General features: G+C 47.4%; 1 protein-coding gene across 5 annotated transcripts; it reads left to right on the top strand.

Annotated features, from left to right (window-relative positions):
- Positions 1 to 240: 240 nt before the first annotated feature.
- Positions 241 to 15612, top strand: Cd300lg (CD300 molecule like family member g). Of its 5 annotated transcripts, XM_076871287.2 has the most exons (9): positions 241 to 350; positions 1601 to 1687; positions 1813 to 2148; positions 5083 to 5184; positions 5858 to 6113; positions 7203 to 7315; positions 9510 to 9562; positions 13243 to 13362; positions 13865 to 15612. In XM_076871287.2, exons 1-9 carry the CDS (start codon positions 308 to 310, stop codon positions 13976 to 13978), a joined length of 1224 nt encoding a protein of 407 aa, XP_076727402.2. In that variant the 5' UTR covers positions 241 to 307; the 3' UTR covers positions 13979 to 15612. The 5 variants fall into 5 exon arrangements, with proteins under 5 accessions (XP_076727402.2, XP_076727403.2, XP_076727406.2 ...); XM_076871288.2 differs by lacking the exon at positions 1601 to 1687; XM_076871291.2 differs by lacking the exon at positions 5083 to 5184 and having other exon boundaries at positions 6029 to 6113.
- The last annotated feature ends 5495 nt before the right edge of the window (positions 15613 to 21107 follow it).

Here is a 21107-nt window from a genome sequence, read left to right as displayed (position 1 = left end):
GCTCAGCAGTAGAGCGCTCGCCTAGCACATGCAAGGCCCTGGGTTCTATCCTCAGCACCACATAAAAATAAACAAATAGAATAAGGGTTTTGTGTCCAACTGCAGCTAAAAAAAAAAGTAAATAAAAAATAAAAACAAGAAGTTCAGAGTCGCCTCCTTGATTGGATGTGCCTAGGGGTGACCCGCATGCCCCTCCCCTCCCTTCCTTATCCTGATGTGGCGCTTCTGCAGGAAGCTAAAGCCCCCGTGTGGTCTGGAAAGGAGCTCACAGTTGCTGTTGTCTGCACAGGAGTGTCCAGCACTTACCATGCGACCTGTGGTCCTGCTGTGGAGCTGCCTTATGCTCCCAGGTGAGATGGGGGTGGGGGAAGTGGGAGGGATGTGGGGCCCATGCCTGAGCTCGCCTCTGAATAGACTTCCCCCCCTCAGCCCCGCATGCACATGTGCACCTAATGCTTCCAGACTTCACCCCAGCCCATGCATCCTCTGCCCCATTGGCCCTCAGAAGAGGCCCGCACTTGCTGTTTCTGAAATTCAAGACGGGGTGCTCCCTGACGTATGGGTTCCAGCCCCTGGAATAGGAAAATAAGATGAGCCCCTCTCTCATCTTATTTTCCTATTCTGTACAAAGCCTGGAAGCAGACAAGACACCTGTGTCTGGTAGCCCTGTTAAAATCAGAAAATATTAGTCAAAGCCCTGGAAGTTGAAGGATTATCATGCTGCATCGATTCACTGGTCTGCTTTTGTTCTTTAACTTTTAACACAAAAACCAGGAAGCATCTTATAACGGGTATCAGTGTTCAATTGGCAAAGTCTTTCCGCTGCACTCTAGTACTGGGGATTGAACTGAAGCGAACTCTGGGGAATTACATATACCAGCCTTTTTTATTTTTATTTTTATTTTGACACAGGGTCTCACTAAATCGATGAGGGTCTCACTAAGTTGCTGGGGTTGGCCTCAAACTTGCAATCCTCCTGCCCCAGTCTCTCCAGGTCTCTAGGATTACAGGCATATGCCACTGCAGTGAGAATTAATTAGCAATTTTTTCTTAGTGGTGCATAAAATTACATTGCTTCTTAAATGCAATGAAGCAGGGCATTATCATCATCTATTAATGAAGAAATTCAGAGAGGTCAAGCAAGTTCCCCAATGTCACATATCTACTAGCCGGCAGTGCTAGGATTCAAACACCTGGCTGGGTGAATCTAGAGTTGGTGACCCCCTCCCCCAGTATTCTAGGTTTAGGGAAAGAGCAACAGCCTTGCACCAAGGTCTCCTAAGGCCAGGAGCGAGCTGGGTCTTACAGGACTATTCCAGAAGGACTGGCTGAGAAAAGTCTCCCTGTCTCAAAGCAAAACAGAAACTTCTGGTATTGACCCTGGTCCCCGAGCCCAGGATAGTCCTACCTCTACCTTTGTTGTGGTTTTGAAACTAAAAGCTTGGTCCTTGTCCTTGTGGCAATCCAATAATGAGGACAAGGTTTTGAGAAAAAGGAAAAAATTTTTATTGCTTTGCTAACAAAGGAGCACACACAGGGGACTATAAAGGCTCCAGGTGAGCCCTTTCAGGAGTCATTATTCATTTGTAGCCTTTCTTAGATCCGCAGGTACCAGCTCCAAGTCTGGATTCCCTCATTCCTGTGGTCAGTGAGCCACAGACCAGATCGCTCTCCATGGGACAGGAAGGTGAATCTTGCTTCCCCCTCCCGCTGTGGTTAGGGAAGGGGAGAGGAAGGAGAGGAAGGGAAAACATGTCAGTTTTAAAATAAACCGAGCAGCAAGCATGAAGTGAACCACTGTTATGGTTTCAGGTTTTGAAGCCCTGAAAGGTCCAAAGGACATCAGCGGATTTGAAGGTGACACTGTGTCCCTGAAGTGCACGTACGGGAAAGAAGAGAGGGAGAGCAAGAAGTACTGGTGCAAGCAGATCGGGTTCCTGGTCTCCCGTTGCTCCAGCACCATCTACTCAGGAGAAGACGGCCAAGAGATAACACAGGGCAGAGTGTCCATCTGTGACAACCCCCAAGAGCTGGCATTCACTGTGACCCTGAGGGATCTCACCCTGCAGGATGCCGGGAAGTACTGGTGTGGGGCCGATAAACTGGGCTTTGATGAGACTTTCCTGGTCTCTCTGACCGTCTTTCCAGGTAACAAACTCCTCTCTTTGCCCAGCCTAGGGAACCAAGAGATGCAGAGGGGAAACAGAAGCCCAGGGGCTGGGCTGTGGCTCAGCGGTACAGGGTTTGCCTTGCACTGGTGAGGCACTGGGTTTGATCCTCAGCACCACATAAAAATAAATAAATAAAATAAAGGTATTGTGTCCAACTACAACTAAAAATATTAAAGAGAGAGAGCCCCATAGACCATTACAAAAGTGGGGTGCGGTCCATCCTGGAATCAGCCTCATCAGTCACCTGAAGGACTCAGGGACATCATTCTGATCAAGTTCTGAGTTGCAGTGGGCTCTCAGCTTTCTAATGCCTTTCTTCTTTGCCTGAAAGGAGATGGCTATGGACTGGGGACAAGATGGTCATCCCAAAGAATAACAAGACCTTCCCCTCCCCAACCTTCCCCTGGTGTCAGAGATATTCCTGCAGCCTCCTGAGGCTGAGCCAGCCATTGCTGCATCCCAGATCCAACCCTTGGCATCACCTAAGCTGTGGCCATACTGGCTCCTCCCAGCTTGAGGGCTCAGCTCCCAGCTTGGCCTCCTCTTTCCCAGATCTTCAATTCCAGAGACAGATGCTAGGTGTGCCTGGAAACCAGCCCTGGGTCAGATGCCTGAAAGAGGGACTCTTTGAGCTTGAGGACATTAGGGAGCCATGGCTGGAGCCATAGATATAGAGCACCTCTCTCAAGGCCAAGAATCTCACCTGGAGCTGCTGGTCAAAGAGAAAAGAAGCCAGAGAGGGCTCAGGGCCACGGGCAGCCCCAGTGTGCTGCTGGTCAGAGGGGGCAAGGTAGGTTTTTGAATCCCCACTTCATGGATGGGAGACCGAGGCTCCAAGAGACTCAATGATTTGATCTCTCCAAGAGACCAAAGCCTCATGGCAGGAAGTGGTATAGCTATGGTTCAAATGCAGTTCATGGAGGGCTTTTGTTCTGTTCATTTTCTCTCATGGGCCTATATCTGGGCCCAGATCTCTGTTGCCCATGGGTCTCTGTTTTAATTTAGGAAAATCAGCTCACTGAATAATAGCAGCAGCTTTGAAACCACATTAATAAGGGTTGGGGGTGTACTCACCTAGCATGTGTAAGGCCCTGGGTTCAATCCCCAGCACTGCAGAAAACACATACACACATACACACACACACACACACACACACACACACACACACACACACAATCTGTTTTCTGTTATTTACAAGAATCTCTGATCTCTTAGAATTCTTGTCAGTATTCAGACCTCATTTTTTATAACTTTATTTATTGTTTTTATGTGATACTGAGGATCAAACCCAGTGTCTCACCTATGCTAGGCAGGCACTCTACTACTGAGCCACAACCCCCTCAGACCTCATTTTTACCTAGTTGTGATTAAGTTCACCTATTTTTGAGGCTCTCATGTGTTTGCTACTTTTCCTCACTCATAGTTACTTCTCTGTGTATAATGTATGCATTATTGTATTGTCTTCCTGTGTCAGACCTTGTTGGCCTCCCTCTGGTGACAGTTGGGATACTGAAAACGAAGAAGGCCTATAACAGTGTGTGCTGGTAGATGTTTAACAGCAGGCCGGGGACACTCTGACTTATAGTGTTTGCCAATTTCTGTGGTATAAATGGTCCTGCTCTGGCCAGTTTCTGTCCACCATGTTTAGCAGCCAGCTTACAAAATTCCCCAAAAGTTAACAATCAGTTTCCAAAGCCAATAAGAGACATCTTCTTATTGAATATGATGGAATATTTAGCAGAATTTCTAGAAAGATCCAAATAAGACAAGTGCACTCACTGTCATTTCTTTCATTCATCATTGCCTGGAGGCTCTAGGCAATGGAATATGACAAGAGAGAGAATTATAAATATGAAAAGCAAAAGATAAATACTCTTTATTTACAGAAGATTTTGTTATCTACTTAGAAAAATCCGAGAATAAAGTAACCTAGTATTAAAATAAAGACAGGCAGAGAAAGAGGGAGATTCCCAGCTGGTCATAGTCAGAAAAGACCGGTGAGGCCACTGATGGACATAGGGGAGCTTAGCAGCTCCTGGGGTGCTGGGCACTGAGGATAGGATTTTGCCTTCACGGGTCCCAGCCTAGTAGGGAGACCCATTTGGAATAATTGCAGAGTGATTATTAGCTTCCTTGAAGATGCCTCCCCTGGAGGGTACTGCCAGTACCCAAAGGAAAAGGGGATTTGCCCCTCCATATTGAGCAGGAGCTGACCTTTGATCTGGTGCTGGAGGACATAAAGAAATGTGTTAGGCAGGGATGGAAAGGAAAGGCATCACACACGCAGAGGAACGGCGTGTGGAAGGCACAGCAGCAAGCAGGAGGCTTATGCATTCAGGAATAGAGGGCAGCTCTGTGTGGCTGGGGCACTCGTGGGGAAAGAGGTGAAGCTGTCATGGTGATTTGAAGACTGAGTTTAAAATGCCTTAAAAGACATGCTACAATGCTGGGTGCAGAGGTATACACCTGTAATCTCAGTGACTCAGGAAGCTGAGTCAGGAGGATCGCGAGTTTAAAGCCAGCCTCAGCAATTTAGCAAGGTCCTAAGCAACTTAGTGAGACCCTGTCTCTATATAAAGTATAAAAAAAAGTGGGGGACGGGAATGTGGCTCAGTGGTTAAGCAATCCCCAGTACCAAAAAAAAAAAAAAAAAAAAGAAAGAAAGAAAGAAAAAGTCATGCTACGAACTTCACTTGGGTGACAAGGAAAGGAGCAGAAGCCTCAGGCTAATGAGCAGCTGAGAGGCAGGAGGGAAAGACACCAGGACCCGGCTCCAATTGACTGAGATGAGAAGAGGGTGTGGCTCTGCGCCTGCCGAGATGGGGGGTGGGAAAGCTGCCAGATGCTCCCAGGAAAGGTGAAAGGGTTGGTTGGACCCTTCTCTGAGAACAGCCTCTCCCTCTCCTCTAGGACCCTGCTGCCCCCCTTCCCCAACTCTCTTCTTGCAGCCTCTGTCCACAGCAAGCCTGCAGCCCCAGGCAAAAGCCCGGCAAACCCAGCCCCCAGCCCTGAGTGAGTGAGCGGCTTCCCTCCTCCACCTCTATCTCAGGAACTCTCCAGTGAGTGTCCACCTGGTGCCAGAAGCTGTGTTTTATCATCATCCAGGTGCCCCCAACAAGCCTGAGAGCCAGATTGTCCAGCTGAGGAACTAGAGGCTAGCGGGTTAGATCACTTGCTCAAGGTCGCATGGGAGTTAACAGAGCCAGGAAGTGGCCACATCCTGACCCCAAGGTCATTCTCTGTCTGCTTCATCTGTGGAGTGGAGGGTCAGGCAGAAAGGCCAGGCCTTCAGCCCTGACCCCTGAACTCATCCCTGCCACATTGCCCTGCTGGCCTCCGGCTGTTGAAGGAGGTCAGGACCTTACAGGTGGCAGGAGCATGTGATGGTGATAGGAGAACTTGCCGGTCCAGTGAGGTAGGAGGTGACAGTCGGCCATGACTGCTAGGGGGCAGGAGCAGGAAGGTGCCAATGGAGTGATGCTGGACTGGGTCATGGCAGTGGGGACAGGGGTGCCTGATATATGGTCTGCTTACTCAAAATCGCCTCATCTAGGCCTCTTCTTGCTGAGGAAATGCTCTGAGAAATTGGTCCCAGGGAGGTTAGGGTTCAGGGGTCAAGGGTCAGTCAGGGAGATTGGGATTCAAGGGTCAGGAAGGTGCTGAGGCATTGCTTTTGAACTTGTAGCTCCTCCTGATCTCCACCTGGCAGTCACCACAGCCAAGCAGGGGAAGACAGGGACTGAGGCCTCTTCCGTCACAGGGACAGTCCCGTTCCAGCATGCAGGAACGACCACACACACAGGAACCTCTCCGTATGCAGGAACCTCTGCTCACACAGCGACCTCTCCTCATGCAGGGAGCTCCCGCCCACCCATGCCGCTGGACTCCACCCTGGCAGAGGACACCAGTCCTGTCCCCATCAGCCACAGCTCCAGGTCCAGGTGAGTCCAGGTGGCCAAGGTCACCCTTCAGGCCATCACTAAAGAGCACCTTTGAGCCAATAATCCCCTAACACTCTTTCTTCCCAACCAATGTCTCCTGTTGTCATGACCATACCCTGTGGCACAAGACAGACTTCAGCCCCTATCTGCCCCTTATGGGGGCTTTTAGCCTGAGCAGTGCGTGTCTTGCAGTACAGGATCCCACAGCCCTGCTGCCCTGAACACACAGGCCCACCTGAGGTGACGAGTTTGCCCTAGCCCCAGTCCCCACCTCTCCACCTACCCTGGCCTCAGAGTGGGTCACCCCAGATGAGTAGTTTTTGCCTGAGCCCTATGCAGTGCATAACAATATGGAACCCTCCACCCTAACAGTTGGAGTCCCAACCTGAAGAAAGGGTTCTGGGCTTATAACCAAGTACTTATGCATTCGGTTCCTGACTTGTAGGTCACTGCTAGCAGGTTCAGACTCACATGCAAGTGTCTCATGGGGTTGACAGCAGGGACTGAGGGTCCTTTCCAGCCCAGACGGGGCATAGATGATGGGGTAACTAGACGCTGTGGTCCCTGGCACACTCTAACCTCTTGGAGACAAGGGACCTAGAGTCAGAATCAGAATTCCCTGTTGCCTAGTACGTTGGTGCCGGATGTGGGCCATGAGAACTTTCCCACATGCCCTGTGTGATTTAGCGAGTCACTTAACTAGCAAGTCATTTTCTTCAATGTGAAATTAGGCTGTTCCTACCAAATGACATGGGGTGAATTTAACAGCTGACATGGTGCATGGTGTGTGTGTGTGTGTGTGTACACATCTCAACTGATCTTCATGAGAGCCATTTGACAAAGGAGGAAATTGATATTCTGGGAGGTTAAGTCACTTGCTCAAGGTGACCCTTCTAGAAATTGGCAGAGCCAGGGTTTGAACCCAGGCAGCCCAGCTTCAGGATCTGAGCTAATTAAATAATGTCCGTAGAGAGCCAATGGCATCAAATTTTACACTAGGAGTTGATTGTCCCAGCCTCCACATGGGCCCCAAGGATACAGATACCTCCTCTGGTGACAGCCACCAGGCTCCATGCATCTCGCCCCCAGGGTGTCCATCCCAATGGTCCGAATATTGGCCCCGGTTCTGGTGCTCTTGTCCCTTCTGCTGGCTGCAGGCCTGATTGCCTCTGGGAGCCTCTTACTCCGGTGGAGAAAGAAAGGTGAGCAAGGGCAGGTGGGTGGGAGGCTCACAGCCAGGGACCTCACTGAGACCTGCAGTCCCTTACCCACCCTGGGAAGACTTGTGGGTTAGTGTGTCTGTCTGGGGTATGGGATCCAGAGCCCAGATGCTACTTTCTGGAAACTGTAAGGCAATCAGCAACAGAAAGAAGCAATTTAAATGGGGAGTGGGAGGAGAAGGGGGTTCTGGCCAAGCTCATCAATCACTTCTCTCCCTGTTGATCGAGCAAATCAATGTCCAGCTCCCCATATGGGAACAGTGCAAAACTGAGCACTTGAACCTGAACAGGACAGACATTGCATCCTGAGATGGACTGCCTAGAGGTGCTCAGTTCCTTTCATAGGCTTAAGTTTAAATCCTAGTTCAGCCACTTATTAGCTCCATGACCTAGGCAAGAAACTAAATGCCCTGAGCCTCAGTTTCCTCAAATGACAGATATATGTCAAACAGAAATAGAATATAAGCCACCTATATAATTTAAAATTACATGGAAAAAAAGTAAAGAAACTAGTGAAGTTAATTTTAATAATATAGTTTATGTAACAGTCAGTTCAACAAGAAATCAATATAAAAATACTAACGAAAGTCAGGTGTGATGGCTCACACCTATAGTCCCAGGTACTTGGGAGGCTGAGGCAGGAGGATCTCAAGTTGAGACCAGCCTGGACAACATAGCAAGGCATTAATTTTGTCATATTTTTTTTCTTGAAACCTGGTGTGATTTGAAGTAGTCATGGTCTGGTGCTCAATGGCCATGTGTGGCTTATGGCTCCTGCTTCCCATGCTGGATGGCACAGATCAAGAGGATTAAGTGAAATAAAACTAATAAGAGCTACAGATGCTGCCCTGCAGCTTATAATGCTTATCTCCTGTAATCATCTCAGTACTGTGGAGTACCCTCATTTTACAGGGAGGAAAACTGAGGCACAGGGTGATTAAGCAGCTTGCCCTATTGTTTGCAGAGCTAGAAAGTGATGGAGCCAGGAAGATATCTGCAATGGCATCCCAAAGAAAGAGGCCCCGGGTGTGTCCTGGGCCTGCTTCCTATCTCCTGCATGATCTTCAGGATGAAATGGCAATTTTGTCAATATGCCCAGATCCCTTCAGAGATGTCTGGGAGGGAATGTACAGGACTGGACCATTCCTGGTCACAACCTCAGAGCCACTTAGCACCTTACCTCTCCAAGTCCCCAGCTAGCAGCCCTGGCATCCTCTGGTACCTGCTAGAACAGAGTCTCAGGCCCAGCCCCACCCTATTGAGTTAGAATCTGCATTTTAAGAAAATTTCTGGGGGGGGGGTTCTTGTGTTAGTCAGCCTTCTGTCACTATAACAGAAACCTGAGATAATCAACTTATAAAGAGAAAAGGTTTATTTTGGCTCACAGTTTTAGAGGCTTTAGTCCATGATCAGTTGACCCTCTTCCTTTGGTCCAGTGACAAGGCAGCACATCATGGCAGGAACATGGGTCACCTTGTTACTAATTACTCACCTTGTAGACAAGAAGTGAAGGATAGTGAGGGCACACCTCCAATGAAGTAAATATTCCTACTAGGCCCCAACCCATTTTTTTTTTCTTTCAGTAAAGGGGATTAAACCCAGGAGCTCACGCATGCTAGACATGCATTCTACCACTGAGCTGCATCCCAAGCCCTTTTTATTTTACTTTTTTTTTTTTTTTCTTTTGAGGCAGGCAGAGTCTCACTAAGTGACCTATACTGGCCTTGAACTTGGGATCCTCCCGCCTCAGCCTCCCATTTGCCAGGACTACAGGATGTGCCACTGCACCTGATTTAGGCTCTATCTCTTAAAGGTTTCCCCACAGCACCAAGCTGGGGACCAGTCCTTCAATACATGATCTTTTGAGGGACACTAAAGATCGAAGCTATAGCAGCCTTATGCACATGGAAGTTTTGAGAAGCAATGACCTTGGCTCATAGATTGATTTCCCCAGTTACTTCCTGGCCCACACAAAGAGATCTCCATTTACTAACTCCAAAAGGAGGCTGGTTCCCAAAGGAGCTGCACGGGACTTCCTGTTCCCCACCCACCTGACAGATTCTTACAGAGAGTCCCTGCTCCCAAGTGTGAGGGGCCAGTGCTTTTTCTGATGGCAGCTGCAGGCTTTTCCTGACTAGTCCTGGCTTCAAGATAATGCCTTTCACATCTCTTTCAGCTCAGCTGGCCCTGGAGACCCAAAAGAATGAGAAGGTCCATCTCCCAACCCTGGTAAGGACAGAGGCAGACAAAAGTACCAGCTGGGATTCCTTTGGGGCTAGAGATCTGCTGGGCTCTGCCCACCTCTGTCTTCCTCCTGACCCCAGAGGCAGGGCTTGCTGTCTACCTGGGCAGAGGAATCCCTGTGAGCCCTGAGATCAACCCTTCAGGATATGATCTGGACAGAGTGCCCATTATCACCCCTGATTTCCTACCAGGTGCCAGGCAGAGGGATACAAGGATCCACTTGAATGTGTCTCCCCCAGGCCCTATACCCGGTTCTCATCACCTTTTCAGAATCAGAGGACATCAGGACTGGGTCCCAGGCTTCCTCTCCATCCTTCCCTTTTTGCACTGGGGATTGAACCCAGGGGTGTTTTCTTTCTTTCTTTTTCTTTTTCTTTGTTTTTGTTTTTAGGTATATATGAAACTAGAGTATATTTTGACATACCCAAGGGGTGTTTTACCACTGAGCTACACCCCCAGTCCTTTTCTTTTTTTGAGACAGGGTCTCACCACGTTGCTTAGGACCTCCCTAGGTTGCTGAGGCTGGCCTCAAACTTGTAATCTTCCTGCCTCAGCCTCCTGAGTCACTGGGATTACTGGCATGCACCACTGAGCCTGGCTAATCCAGTTTTTCTCTAAATCCAATGCAAATCCCATTTTACCCATTAGCACCTAGGGGTGAGAGAGCTCTTAGAAATGCACTGTCCAGGCCTGTGCTAATCCCTCTAGGGCTGGGTCCAGCACACCAGAGTGTGGCAATTACAGACTTTAGTGTGCTTTTGCAAAAAAAAAAAAAAAAAGAAAAAGAAACTGAGGCCCTGAGAGGGCAAAGGTGTTGCCCAAGGTCACACAGAAGACCATGACATAGTGGAGAACAGGACCCAGATCTCTCAATTCCCATCCCTCCTCTTTCCAGAGTACCCTGATGTCTTCTCCTAACCTTCCTTGGTTCTGAGACCAAGGTAGCATAACTGTCCTGGGACCCAGGCTGAGGGCAATGCTCTGGGGACCAGGAGGCAGATGGAATGGGGTTCCCATTCCCATCTTCTTGGAGAGGGGAACCTGCCCTGAGGGTACTGCTCCAGGACCCTTCACCAACTTCTGTGGGTTGGGACAGTGCCCTAACAGGACAGTGCTATTATTGAGGGGGGGAGGGGTGCAGAATCTGTCCAGGAAACCGGAACCCCACCTGCCTCACCCTGGGTCACCAACCCCCCTCCAGTTGTTTACTGAGGCACCTCCAATTTGGATTCCCTCAGACTCAGGGCAGGAAAGGGGGCTCCTAATCCCTTCTTTCCTGGCGCCAGTGAGGACAAAAGACTCAGGCCCGACCCCCCAGGAAAGGGCTGGGTGGGAATGGCTTAGGAAGCAGCTGCTGTTGTCTCAGGAAGTTGGACAAGGCCAAAGGTGAAGAGGGGAGTGAGGGGAGAGTCTTGAAAGAACAGCCTCCCTTCATAGACCCGCCTCTGGCCTACCCTCAGCCCCCAGGCCTCAGCTCTCCATCAGGCACCAGGGTGTGTACCCAGCACCACACTTTCCCTGCCTTTGAGCCAACTTGCACGTCTGTCTTCCTGTCTGAGGCATCTGTCTGGCCCAGATGATGTGGCCCCAGGACAGAGCCCAGGATCGGAAGGCAGAGGAGCTCTGAGGGATGGCATTAGCCCAAAAAGACTGGCCAGACACAAACTTCACAGATCAGCTCTTTATTCAGGAACAAAGTTTCATGCAGGATGGGGATGGGGAGGGGAGCAGTAATGGGGTGACACCTCTGGACCCGCTGTCTGGGTGGAAAATGAGCCACTGAACAAAGGAGGGGATTGGGTTTACGTAGGTTATAAGAGAGGTGACTTAATTAATGAGCCTGTCAGCTTGGGCACTCAGGAATTTGGGGTCTGTTTTACTGGGCAAAATGGGAGGGAGTCTGTGGTCGCAGGTCAGTCTCTGGGATTTATCTTAACTGGGCCGGATGGAGGGCCTGGGGTCAGTGGTTGGTATCTGGAAAGGAATTGTTTAGGCAGGGACTATGCTTTGGCCTGTTCCCAGGGACTTCCTTTTTAGGTCTGATGGACTTCTCTCCCCAGGGTTGGTTTTATCACCAGGAAAGAATGTGTTGGGAAAGGATCAGTGCTCTCAGTGTATGGCTTTCCTTCTTCCTCCCCTTTCCCCAGGTCTCAGTATTTGGGGGGTTGGTCATTTTCTATATCTAAGTAGGTAGCTCCTTGTTGGGAGGAGGATGGAAACAGGGTGGGCAGAGGCCAGGGGAGGGCTTTCTCTACCTTTTGGATTCTCTCTGATTTTGAAAACGTTGAGGGGTTTTCCTTGTCCAAATTCAGGTCAAAGAGGGAAGGAGACATTTTACTTTTCCTGCAAGAGAGCCCAAGGGGCTTGAAAAATCAGAGGGAAGTGTTAGGGTCAGATTAGCGTTTTCCCTCCCCAAGGAGATGTTGCTAGAGATTGTCATCCCTCCTTTCATTCATTTAATCTTTTATTGAACTGTGTCACCGGCTTTACATCCTTGAATCCTCATCATTCCTACATAAGGTGGGTGTCATTATTTCCCCCACTTTACTAGCAAAGAAAAGGAGGTTCAGAGAGGGTAATGACTTGCCTGCAGCTGTCCAGCCTGAAAGGGACAGAACAGGAAAACTATCTGAGGACTCTGGGCTGGCTGCAAAGTTCTGCACTTCTTGCATCCTTCATGTTGAAGTACAAGGGGTTGGAAGAAAGGAGCCAAGTCCATGGCCCAAGACTGGTCTCCCAGACTGCTGAGAAAGACCGACCCTTGGTCCCTCAGTGTGGGATGGCTACAGACAAACTATTTCCGGTGCCATTTGTTACCCAATGAAACTTGGAGGTGTCTAGCTTTGCTCTCTCTAGGCATTACAAAGAACATGTAGCCGGCTTATTCTTTCTGCTTTAAATGATAGGAATAACATAATAAAACACACCAAGAATTCCAAAAATTCTCATTTTTTGGGTGATAAGATACTATGTGAATAGTTACTTTATCTCTGCAGGGAAAAAGTTTTTGTTGTTATTTGTTTTTTCCCACACTGGGGATTGAACCCAGGGATGCTTTACCATCCCTATATCTGTTTATCTATCTATCTATTTATTTATTTATTTAATGGTACTGGGGATTGAACCCAGGGGCACTTAACCACTGATCCACATCCCCAGCACTTTTTAATTTTTTTTATTTTGAGACAGGGTCTCACTAGGTTGCTTAGGGCCTTGCTAAGTTGCTAAGGCTGGCTTTGAACTTACAAATCCTCCTTCCTCGACCTCAAGAGATACTGAGATTACAGATGTTCACCATGGTGCCTGGCCATTATTTTTAATTTTGAGACAGCATCTCACTAATTTGCCCAAGCAGGGCTCCAACTTTCGATCCTCCTCTCTCAGCCTCCTGAGTAGCTGGGATTGCATGTGTGAATCACTGTGCCCAATAAAGGAAAAAATTCTTACTCCTGTTTTACAGTCGAGGAAACTGAGCTTTGGAGAGTTAGCTAGCTTGTCCCGGGGCACTCTGAGGCGTAGGAATTGGCAGAGCCTCTGCGAAGCTAAGTGTTCTTCCCTACCCCTCCCTGCCACCCCCACCCCCTCCTGTGCTAGTTCCCCTCCTCCTGGTTCCTAGACCATCCCTCTGCCAAGAATATTCTATTCTGACCAAGTCTTTCTCACAGCCCCTGGGGAACAGCTGGGTCCTTGAAGAAGCTGTGATCAACCTGTCAGGACCCACTGAGCCTCTCACCAGCCTCGAATCCTCTGCCAGCCCCTACAAGGAGACCCTGTGCCTAAACCAGGTGTGTACTGAAGGGCTCCGAGTCTAGAGCCACATTGTCTAACACCACTCTGTCAGGAGAGGGACAGGGAGAGCTTTTTCCTCAGCCTCCTCTCCTCAAAGACCACACTCTCCCATTCGCCCACCCACCCTATCTAAGGCCATCTCGTCTGGGAAGTCAGGGCACTTGCCCTCATGTCCTCATTTTCCCTGTCCAGAAAATTCTTTCATAGCTTGTTGGGAGTCATCCTTAAGAGCTCTAGGCTGGCAAGATTCTCACTCCTGTGGCCTGGACTTGTCCTGAGGCCATGAGGATGCTCTCTGGAGGAGGATGGCTGGGGGTGCAAAGGAGGCAGGAATCAAAGCCTGGAGTCTCTGGAGAGAATCTGTGGGTCCTCCTGCTCCTGCAGACAGACAAAGACCCCGATCGTGTAGAAAAGGCTGGGCTGAACACAGCAGCTGCCTGGAGACCCCTCACCCGACTCTCAAGCTCTGCTTTTCAACCTCCACTCTTGTCTTTCCAGACTACAGAGGAACTGGAAGCCCCTTCCCTGGACCCCATGGAAAGCACAGTCCCAGAGCCTCTGCCCCTGATGTCTGAGGAGGAGCTGGGTTTCTCCAAGTTCATCTCAGTGTAACTGTAGAAGGCTCTCCTGGCCAGGCCGATGGTGAAAAAGAATGGCTGGATTTGCACTAACTCTCATGAGCTTTCTGCCATAACCTCGGAGTCCATCTGCCCACACTCCAGGGCTCAGCCCACCCTCCCCAGGCTCCCTTCCTACGTGTCCCAGCTTGACTTAGAAGTGTTTGTCAGCCGTGGACAAGGCTGGGACCTCCCCAGCATGTTCGCATTGCTGGGCAGGACACACAGCTGTGGACCCTCATCTGGGTCAAGCAGGGCTCAGCAGATCTGGGCTGAGTTTGTATCCACTCCAGCAAATCCCAACACCACCCCCATCCCCCACACTGCCTTCTCTTCCCTCAAATTCTCCTCCATCAGCTGCTGAGAGGAGGGAACATTCTAGGGTTGAGCCCTGATTTCAGTTTCTGGAAGCATGCTGTGAACCACCTATAGCTCAGCCCTTCAGTAAGCTAATTTAAATGTGACTCCTGGTTCCCTTGGAGACCCACCAGAAACCATCCCTGGAGCTAGGCTAACAAGTGCCCTGACAATTCTTACGCTTGAGTGCGAAGGTCCAGTGGGCCTGATATCCTCAGACCCTTGAGAGTCTGTATTTAGTGCCTGGGGTCTCCCACATGTTTCCTACAGGAGCTACTGACACCATGACCCAAGGGGGGGGGGGCGCGGGGTTCTTGCGACTTTCCCAAGTCCCAAGTTCCCTTCCTGGGTCAAGTGCACATTGGAAACATTCAACCCAGAACTGTCAGGGAGGGGCCACCTTTCCATTCTCCCTACCTAGCTTGTACTCCTGCCTTTGGAAGATGCTAGAGAAAAACTTGACTCCTTTCTTTTCTAGAAAGGTTTAATATTCCATGGGTGGTAGCCAGGAGAGGAGCAGAAAACCAGAATGCAAGTGGGCATCTTTTAGATAAAAGGGAGGAGGAAGGGAACAGGATAGGAGCTTGAGGATGACCCTGAGTCCAGCACCCTGAAGAAGCGGGAGGCAGCTGCCTTAGCAAAACATTTTTCTTTTTTAAAAAAAATGAGATGTAAAAATGAGACGCCTGTAATCCCTGCTGCTCCAGAGCCTGAGACAGGAGACTCATCAGTTCAAAGCCAGCCTCAGCAATAAGGAGGTGCTAAGCAACTCAGTGAGACCCTGTCTCTGAATAAAATGCAAAATAGGGCTGGCATGTGGCTCAGTGTGAGTGCCCCTAAATTCAATCCCTGGTACCAAACCAACAAACAAACAAAATGAGATGAGAATGCTAAAAAAAAAAGGGGGGGGGTGGCCAAAGAAGAAAGAAAAAGACAACCATAACCTCGCCACTACCTGAAGATGATCCTGACTTCCCCTTGAGGATGTTGAATTCCCCTCTCCTCTCTTTTCCTCTGTATAATTTGCTGCTGTTTTTGTTTTTTTTTTTAGCAGAGTATTTATCCTGCACATGCAACTTTGCATCCTGCTTTTCCCACTTAATTATTATACCATGACCATTTCTCCAAGTTGTATAAACCTTTTATAAAATGTTTTTTCAGCTGCATTATATTTCATTGTATTGGTGTGCCTCGATTTATTTAACTGATTATCACTAGCTATTTAATTTGCTTCTGTTCTTACCATAACCAATAAAAGCATAATGAATCTTTGCCCAGGCTTTGTCTCCACTTGGGAGATCTCTTTAAAATGGATTTGCATATATGGAAGTGCCAGGTCAGAGGGAGAGAATGTCTCTCTATTTTATTTTATTTTTTTTAATGTATTTTTCTTCATTTTAGTGTGTGTGTGTGTGTGTGTGTGTTACTGGGGATCCAACCCAGAGCCTCTACGCAAGCATGTGTTCTATCACCGGTTACACTGCCAGCCCTTTTTAAAATTTTATTTTGAGATTAGGGTCTCGCTAAATTGCAAAAACTGATCCTTCTGCCTCAGCCTCCTGAGTTGCTGGGATTACAGGCACAGGTCCCAGCACCACCCCACCACCCCCCATTTATTTCTTTAAAAGAAACACCTTAACACAAAAGAAAGTATTGATAGGAAAACCGGGAGATTTGAGGCCTCCCCTCCGTCCTGACTCTGACAGAGAAGTGGATATTACGACTTTAATCCACTAGGCCCATTAAGAAAAGGTTTTGCAACGCCCCCCCAAAGGTGGCTCAGAGGCTTGAAGGGGAAGAAGAAAAGGAAGCAGGGAGGCCCGAAGCCCTAAGGTTGCAAGGGGGTGGGAGGAGCTTTGGGAAGTGTCCCCAGCAGGAAGGAAGTCGCATCCCTGCCAATGGCACTTTGGGGTTGTGACCAGCCTTACAGCTGGAAGCTGGGAGGGGCACCACGTGACTGGGTCTGAGGCTGAGGCTGGGGCCACCAAGCCTGGTACAAAGGCAACATCTCTGCCCATTTGGAATGTATCACATGGGCTGCGCCTGTGCAGGCTGAAAACAAGTGGCCCTTTTCTCATTTTCCTTCTTGTCTTTTAAAAATTAAATTGTTTGTATTATTTTTTTAAGACAACGACTATTTTTTAAATATTTTTTGTAGTTGTACACAATAACTTTTATTTATTTATTTATTTTTATGTGGTGCTGAGGATTGAATCCAGGACCTTGCATGTGTGATGCAAGTGCTCTACCACTGAGCCATACCCCCAGCCCCAAATTGTTTGTATTATGTTCAATTTCATCACCCACCATTCTTTCAGATTCTACAATATGAAGGCTGTATCTACTATTTATTTTTATTTATTTGTTTGTTTAATTTTGTGGTATAGGGAAGTGAGCTCTAGCACAGAGCTATATCCCCAGCCCTTATTTATTTATTTATTTAATTTGAGACAAGGTCTCATTAAATCGCTAAGGCTGGACTTGAACTTGGGATCCTCCTGCCTCAGTCTCCCACTTCCATGCCAGTTTATCCCCCCTTTCTAATCTTGAACTTTTCTGCATTCTCACAAAGACTACAATTAATACAGTTGTCCTCAGTATCCTTGAAGAATTGATACCAAAATCTACAGATGGTCAAGCCCCTTATATAAAATAGCCTACTACTTGCATCTAACCTACTTGCATCCTCTAGTATGTTTTAAATCATCTCTTGAGCATTTATAATACCTAATACAATGTAAATGCTTGGGTATTTATCATACTCTATTATCTAGGGAATAAGGACAAGGAAAAAAATTTGTATGTGTTCAGTATGGATGCCAATTCTTTTCAATTATTTTCTAGCTTCAGCTGCTTGAATCCGAATTTGGTTGGATCAGTGGATGCAGAATCTATAGACACACACAGCTGCTTGTATTTTAATATTCTCGAATCTTTCCTCCAATATTACAGGATCCCAAAACCTGTTAAATCCCATCACTCCCTCCTATCTTGCAGGATATTATCTTTTCGTCTTTCTTTCAACAATCTGCATGTCATTGTTAATTACTATCTTTAATAGATTTATTAAGGTACAGGTGGCATGTAATAAATTGTACATGTTTAGTTTAGAGTATACTATCTGATAAGTCCAATATATATTAATATATCTGTGAAACAGTTACCAAAATCAAAATAATGAATATATCCATCACCCCAAAAGTTTTCTTTTGCCCTTTTTTAACCCTGTCACTCCCGACTCCCACCCTATCCACCCGTTGATGGAAATTTAGATTGTTTCCAGTTTGGGCTACTAAAAACAGAACTGCTACGAACTTTCTTGTTCAGTTTTTCTGTACTGTCACTTAGGTAAAAATCTAGGAGTAGGTCTAGGTTAGAGCTGCGGGTAGCTCAGTGGTAGAGCACTTGTCTAGCATGTGAAGCCCTGGGTTCTATCCCCAGCAAAACATTTTAAAAATCTAGGTCATATGGAAGGTATATGCTTATATTTTCCAAGGTGGCTGTAACATTTTACATTTCCACCAACTATGTGAAAAAATTTCAGTTCCATTGGGTATGGTGGTGCATGCCTGTAATCCCAGCATCTCTGGAGGCTGAGGCAGAAGAACGCAAGTTCAAAGCCAGCCTCAGCAACTTAGCAAGACTGTGTCTCAAAATCAAAAATAAAAAGGGCTGGGAATGTGGCTCAGTATTTAAGTACCCCCTGGGTTCAATCCCCTGTACAAAAAAAAAAAAAAAAAAAGGATTTCAAGAAGTTCAGTTCTTACACATCTTAACATCTGCTATAGTTGATCTTTTTCACCATATAACAGGTATAGAAATGGTACCAAGATTGTGACTTTAATTTGTATATCCCCAATGACTAAATGGTCTTGAGCGTCTCTATGTGCTTATCTGCCATCCACATATCTTCTTTGTTGAAATTTAGGTTAAAATCTTTTACCTGTTTTTATTGAGAATTCTTTAAATAGTCTGGAAGCAAGTCCTTTATCAAATACATGATTTATGAAAATATCCAGTTGTGTGGTTTACCTTTTCACTCCTTTACCAATATCTTTCATGGGGCCAAAGTTTTAAATTTTGATGGTGTTCAATTTGTCATGATCTATGGATCATGTTTCTGTTATTGAACTGAAGAAATTTTGGCCTAACCCAAAGGCACATAGATTTTCTCCTATTTTTTTCTACAAGTTTAATAGTTTAATTAGGCCTATGATTGACCTTGAGCTAATTTTCATATACATGCAAGATGTTGATCAAAGTTCTTCTGCTCCTCTTCTTCCTCCTCCTCTTTTCCTCTTCCTTCTGCGGTGCTGGCAGTCAAACTCTGGGCCTCACACATGCCAAGCACCTCCCACCACCCCATTTTACTTTTGTTTGCACACATCCAACTGTTCAGCACCATTTGTTGAAAAGGTGTCCTGGCCTTCATCAAAGTCAGCCTCAGCAATGACAAGGTGTTAAGCAACTCAGTGAGACCCTGTCTCCAAATAAAATACAAAATAGAATGGGGATGTGGCTCAGTAGTTGAGTGCCCCTGAGTTCAATTTCCAGTATATATATATATATAATCAAAACTGTGATATTGGCAATTAAAACAAGATAAATAAACCAATGGAATAAGCTGGATCGTGCGCCTTGCACAGTCTGCACCTGTCTCTTCCAGAGGTCTGTAGTCACCACCAGAGGGAGGTGGGAAGGGGTCTGGGACTCCAGGATGAACTATAGATTACTGGTGCCATCAGCCTCTTAGAAAGCTTGGATCTCTTGGAAGAGTTAACTTTGGGGATGACAAAAGTATCTCATGTCCTCCCTTATGCTCCCCTTTTACTCCATGTTCTTGCCCTCAAAGTGCCTTCTTTACCAAGCATCCCTCCCCAAAAGCTAGTCAATCTGGATCCATCTCTGGGAGGCAGCACAGGAGCCAGCACTCCTGACTAAGAGTCAGGAGGGCTAGAATCTGCTTCAGCTCTGCTAATAACTTTCCACGTGACAATGAACAAACTTCTTCACCTCTCTATAGATTCCCAACTACAACATGATAAGAATCCATTCTGCCACACTGACCACATGCTACTGGAACAAGATAGGGAAAGGATTTTTCAAAAACAGTTGGCTTTCATGCCAACTGGAAGATACAAACAAATTTTCCCCTACCCCGAGGGGTTGGCACAAATGGACTAACAATGCTCAGCAAACTTGTTACATATTTGAACCACTTGGGGACCTTTTAAAACAAAACATTTCCCAATCTCCACTCTCAGCCCCAGCAGAGATTGGCAAGATCCTATTTCCATTTCCTGAGCACAAGGAAAGACTGTATTTCCCAGCCTCCCTTGCGATAACCTGGGGACATGTGACTAAGTTCTGGCCAATGGAGTGTGGACAAACAGGGCTAACACATAATATTTATAAGTGGTCTTCTGTAATAATCTCTTCCTCTTCTATGACACCTGTGAACTATGAAGTCACTCATTAAAGATGACAGTGTCACAAGATGGAAAGAGGTTAGGTCCCCCGGTCACTATTAGCACAGTGAGAGGTGCTGTGAGTCATGATGTGATATGGCTCTTCAATGGTTAACCATTCCTGAATTTCTGATGTAATTTTTCTGGGGTGAGGCCCTTGTAATGGTTTATATTTTTCTGCCCACCTCCCAGGTGATTCTAATGTGCAGCCAGAGTTGAGAAATACTGGATTAGGACAGAAATGCAACTGTCCTCGGTAGAGTTGCTGAGCAAATATTGAGCTGGGCACAGTGGCACACACCTGTAATCCAGGTTCTCTTCCAAGAGGCCAGCTTGGCAACTTGGTAAAACCATCTCATAATAAAATTTCAAAGGACTGGGAACGTAGGTCAGTGGTAAAGTGTCCTTGGGTTCAAACCCCAGTGCCATAGGGTTTGGGGTTGGGAAAGTGGAGAAAGAGAGAAAGAGAGAGGGAGTTTCCAGGGGCAGCTTAGGAGACAAGGACCAGAGAAGAAAGGGGGAAGGCCCAGCAACATGGCGGGAGGCAAGGGATCAAAGAGAAAGCTTGGCCAGGAAAACGTCCTTCATGCTGGGGACGGGCCAGGGCACTTCAGAATTGGGGTGTTTAATAAACAATGCTAAATTCTCATCAGAGCTGAGATGGGTGTGGGTGTTCTAAGGCCCCATGGCTACCCCAAAATCACCAGCTAAGTTGGCCCTACCCTTGTCCCAGTGTGAGTGGTACTTTGGAGAAATCCAAGGAGAGGCTGGATCCACATTTTGCCATTACAGACAAGCAACCAAAGCCTCCTTGGAGAATCCTCCATGATGATTAGAAGAGAAGCATCCCAGAAAGAATGCTGACCACACACCCCCCCCCCAGCCTTGATGGATTTGCCACGTTGGGTGACATTTCAGTCACCTATCGTCCCTGTGTTCAGCACCTGGGACAAATTCTAGTGTTACCGCTGGGAGTGAATGGCACCTTCACAAAAGATGAACCAGAGAGGTAGAGGGGCCTGCTGAAGGGCACACAGCTTCTGAGTAGAGCCACGTGGACCAGCCATAGAGTCTCTGAGTCGTTTGGCCCCCTGAATGCTCACAGACTCTCAGGCACAAGTATTTAGAAGGAGCATCTTCTGGGGAATGGACAGAGGCAGGAATCCTCTGTGCTGTGCTCCCAGCCCTCGCCTTCTGCCATCCACCCAACCCCAACCAAAGACTGACGAGTCCAGAAGCATTTGCTTTCACATTTAATCAAAGAAAAAAAGAAAGAAAAACAGAAAAAATTTGAGAATT

This window comes from Callospermophilus lateralis, chromosome 11 (assembly GCF_048772815.1).
Source record: "Callospermophilus lateralis isolate mCalLat2 chromosome 11, mCalLat2.hap1, whole genome shotgun sequence".
Classification (NCBI taxonomy): Eukaryota; Metazoa; Chordata; class Mammalia; order Rodentia; family Sciuridae; genus Callospermophilus; species Callospermophilus lateralis.
This window is presented reverse-complemented; position numbering and strand designations above follow the sequence as displayed.

Coding starts and splice junctions, on each gene's coding strand:
- Cd300lg (XM_076871287.2), top strand. CDS start 308: ATGCGACCTGTGGTCCTGCTGTGGAGCTGCCTTATGCTCCCAG. Junction 1,688..1,812: donor GCTCTCCATGGGACAGGAAG/GTGAATCTTGCT, acceptor TTATGGTTTCAG/GTTTTGAAGCCCTGAAAGGT. Junction 13,363..13,864: donor AGACCCTGTGCCTAAACCAG/GTGTGTACTGAA, acceptor TTGTCTTTCCAG/ACTACAGAGGAACTGGAAGC.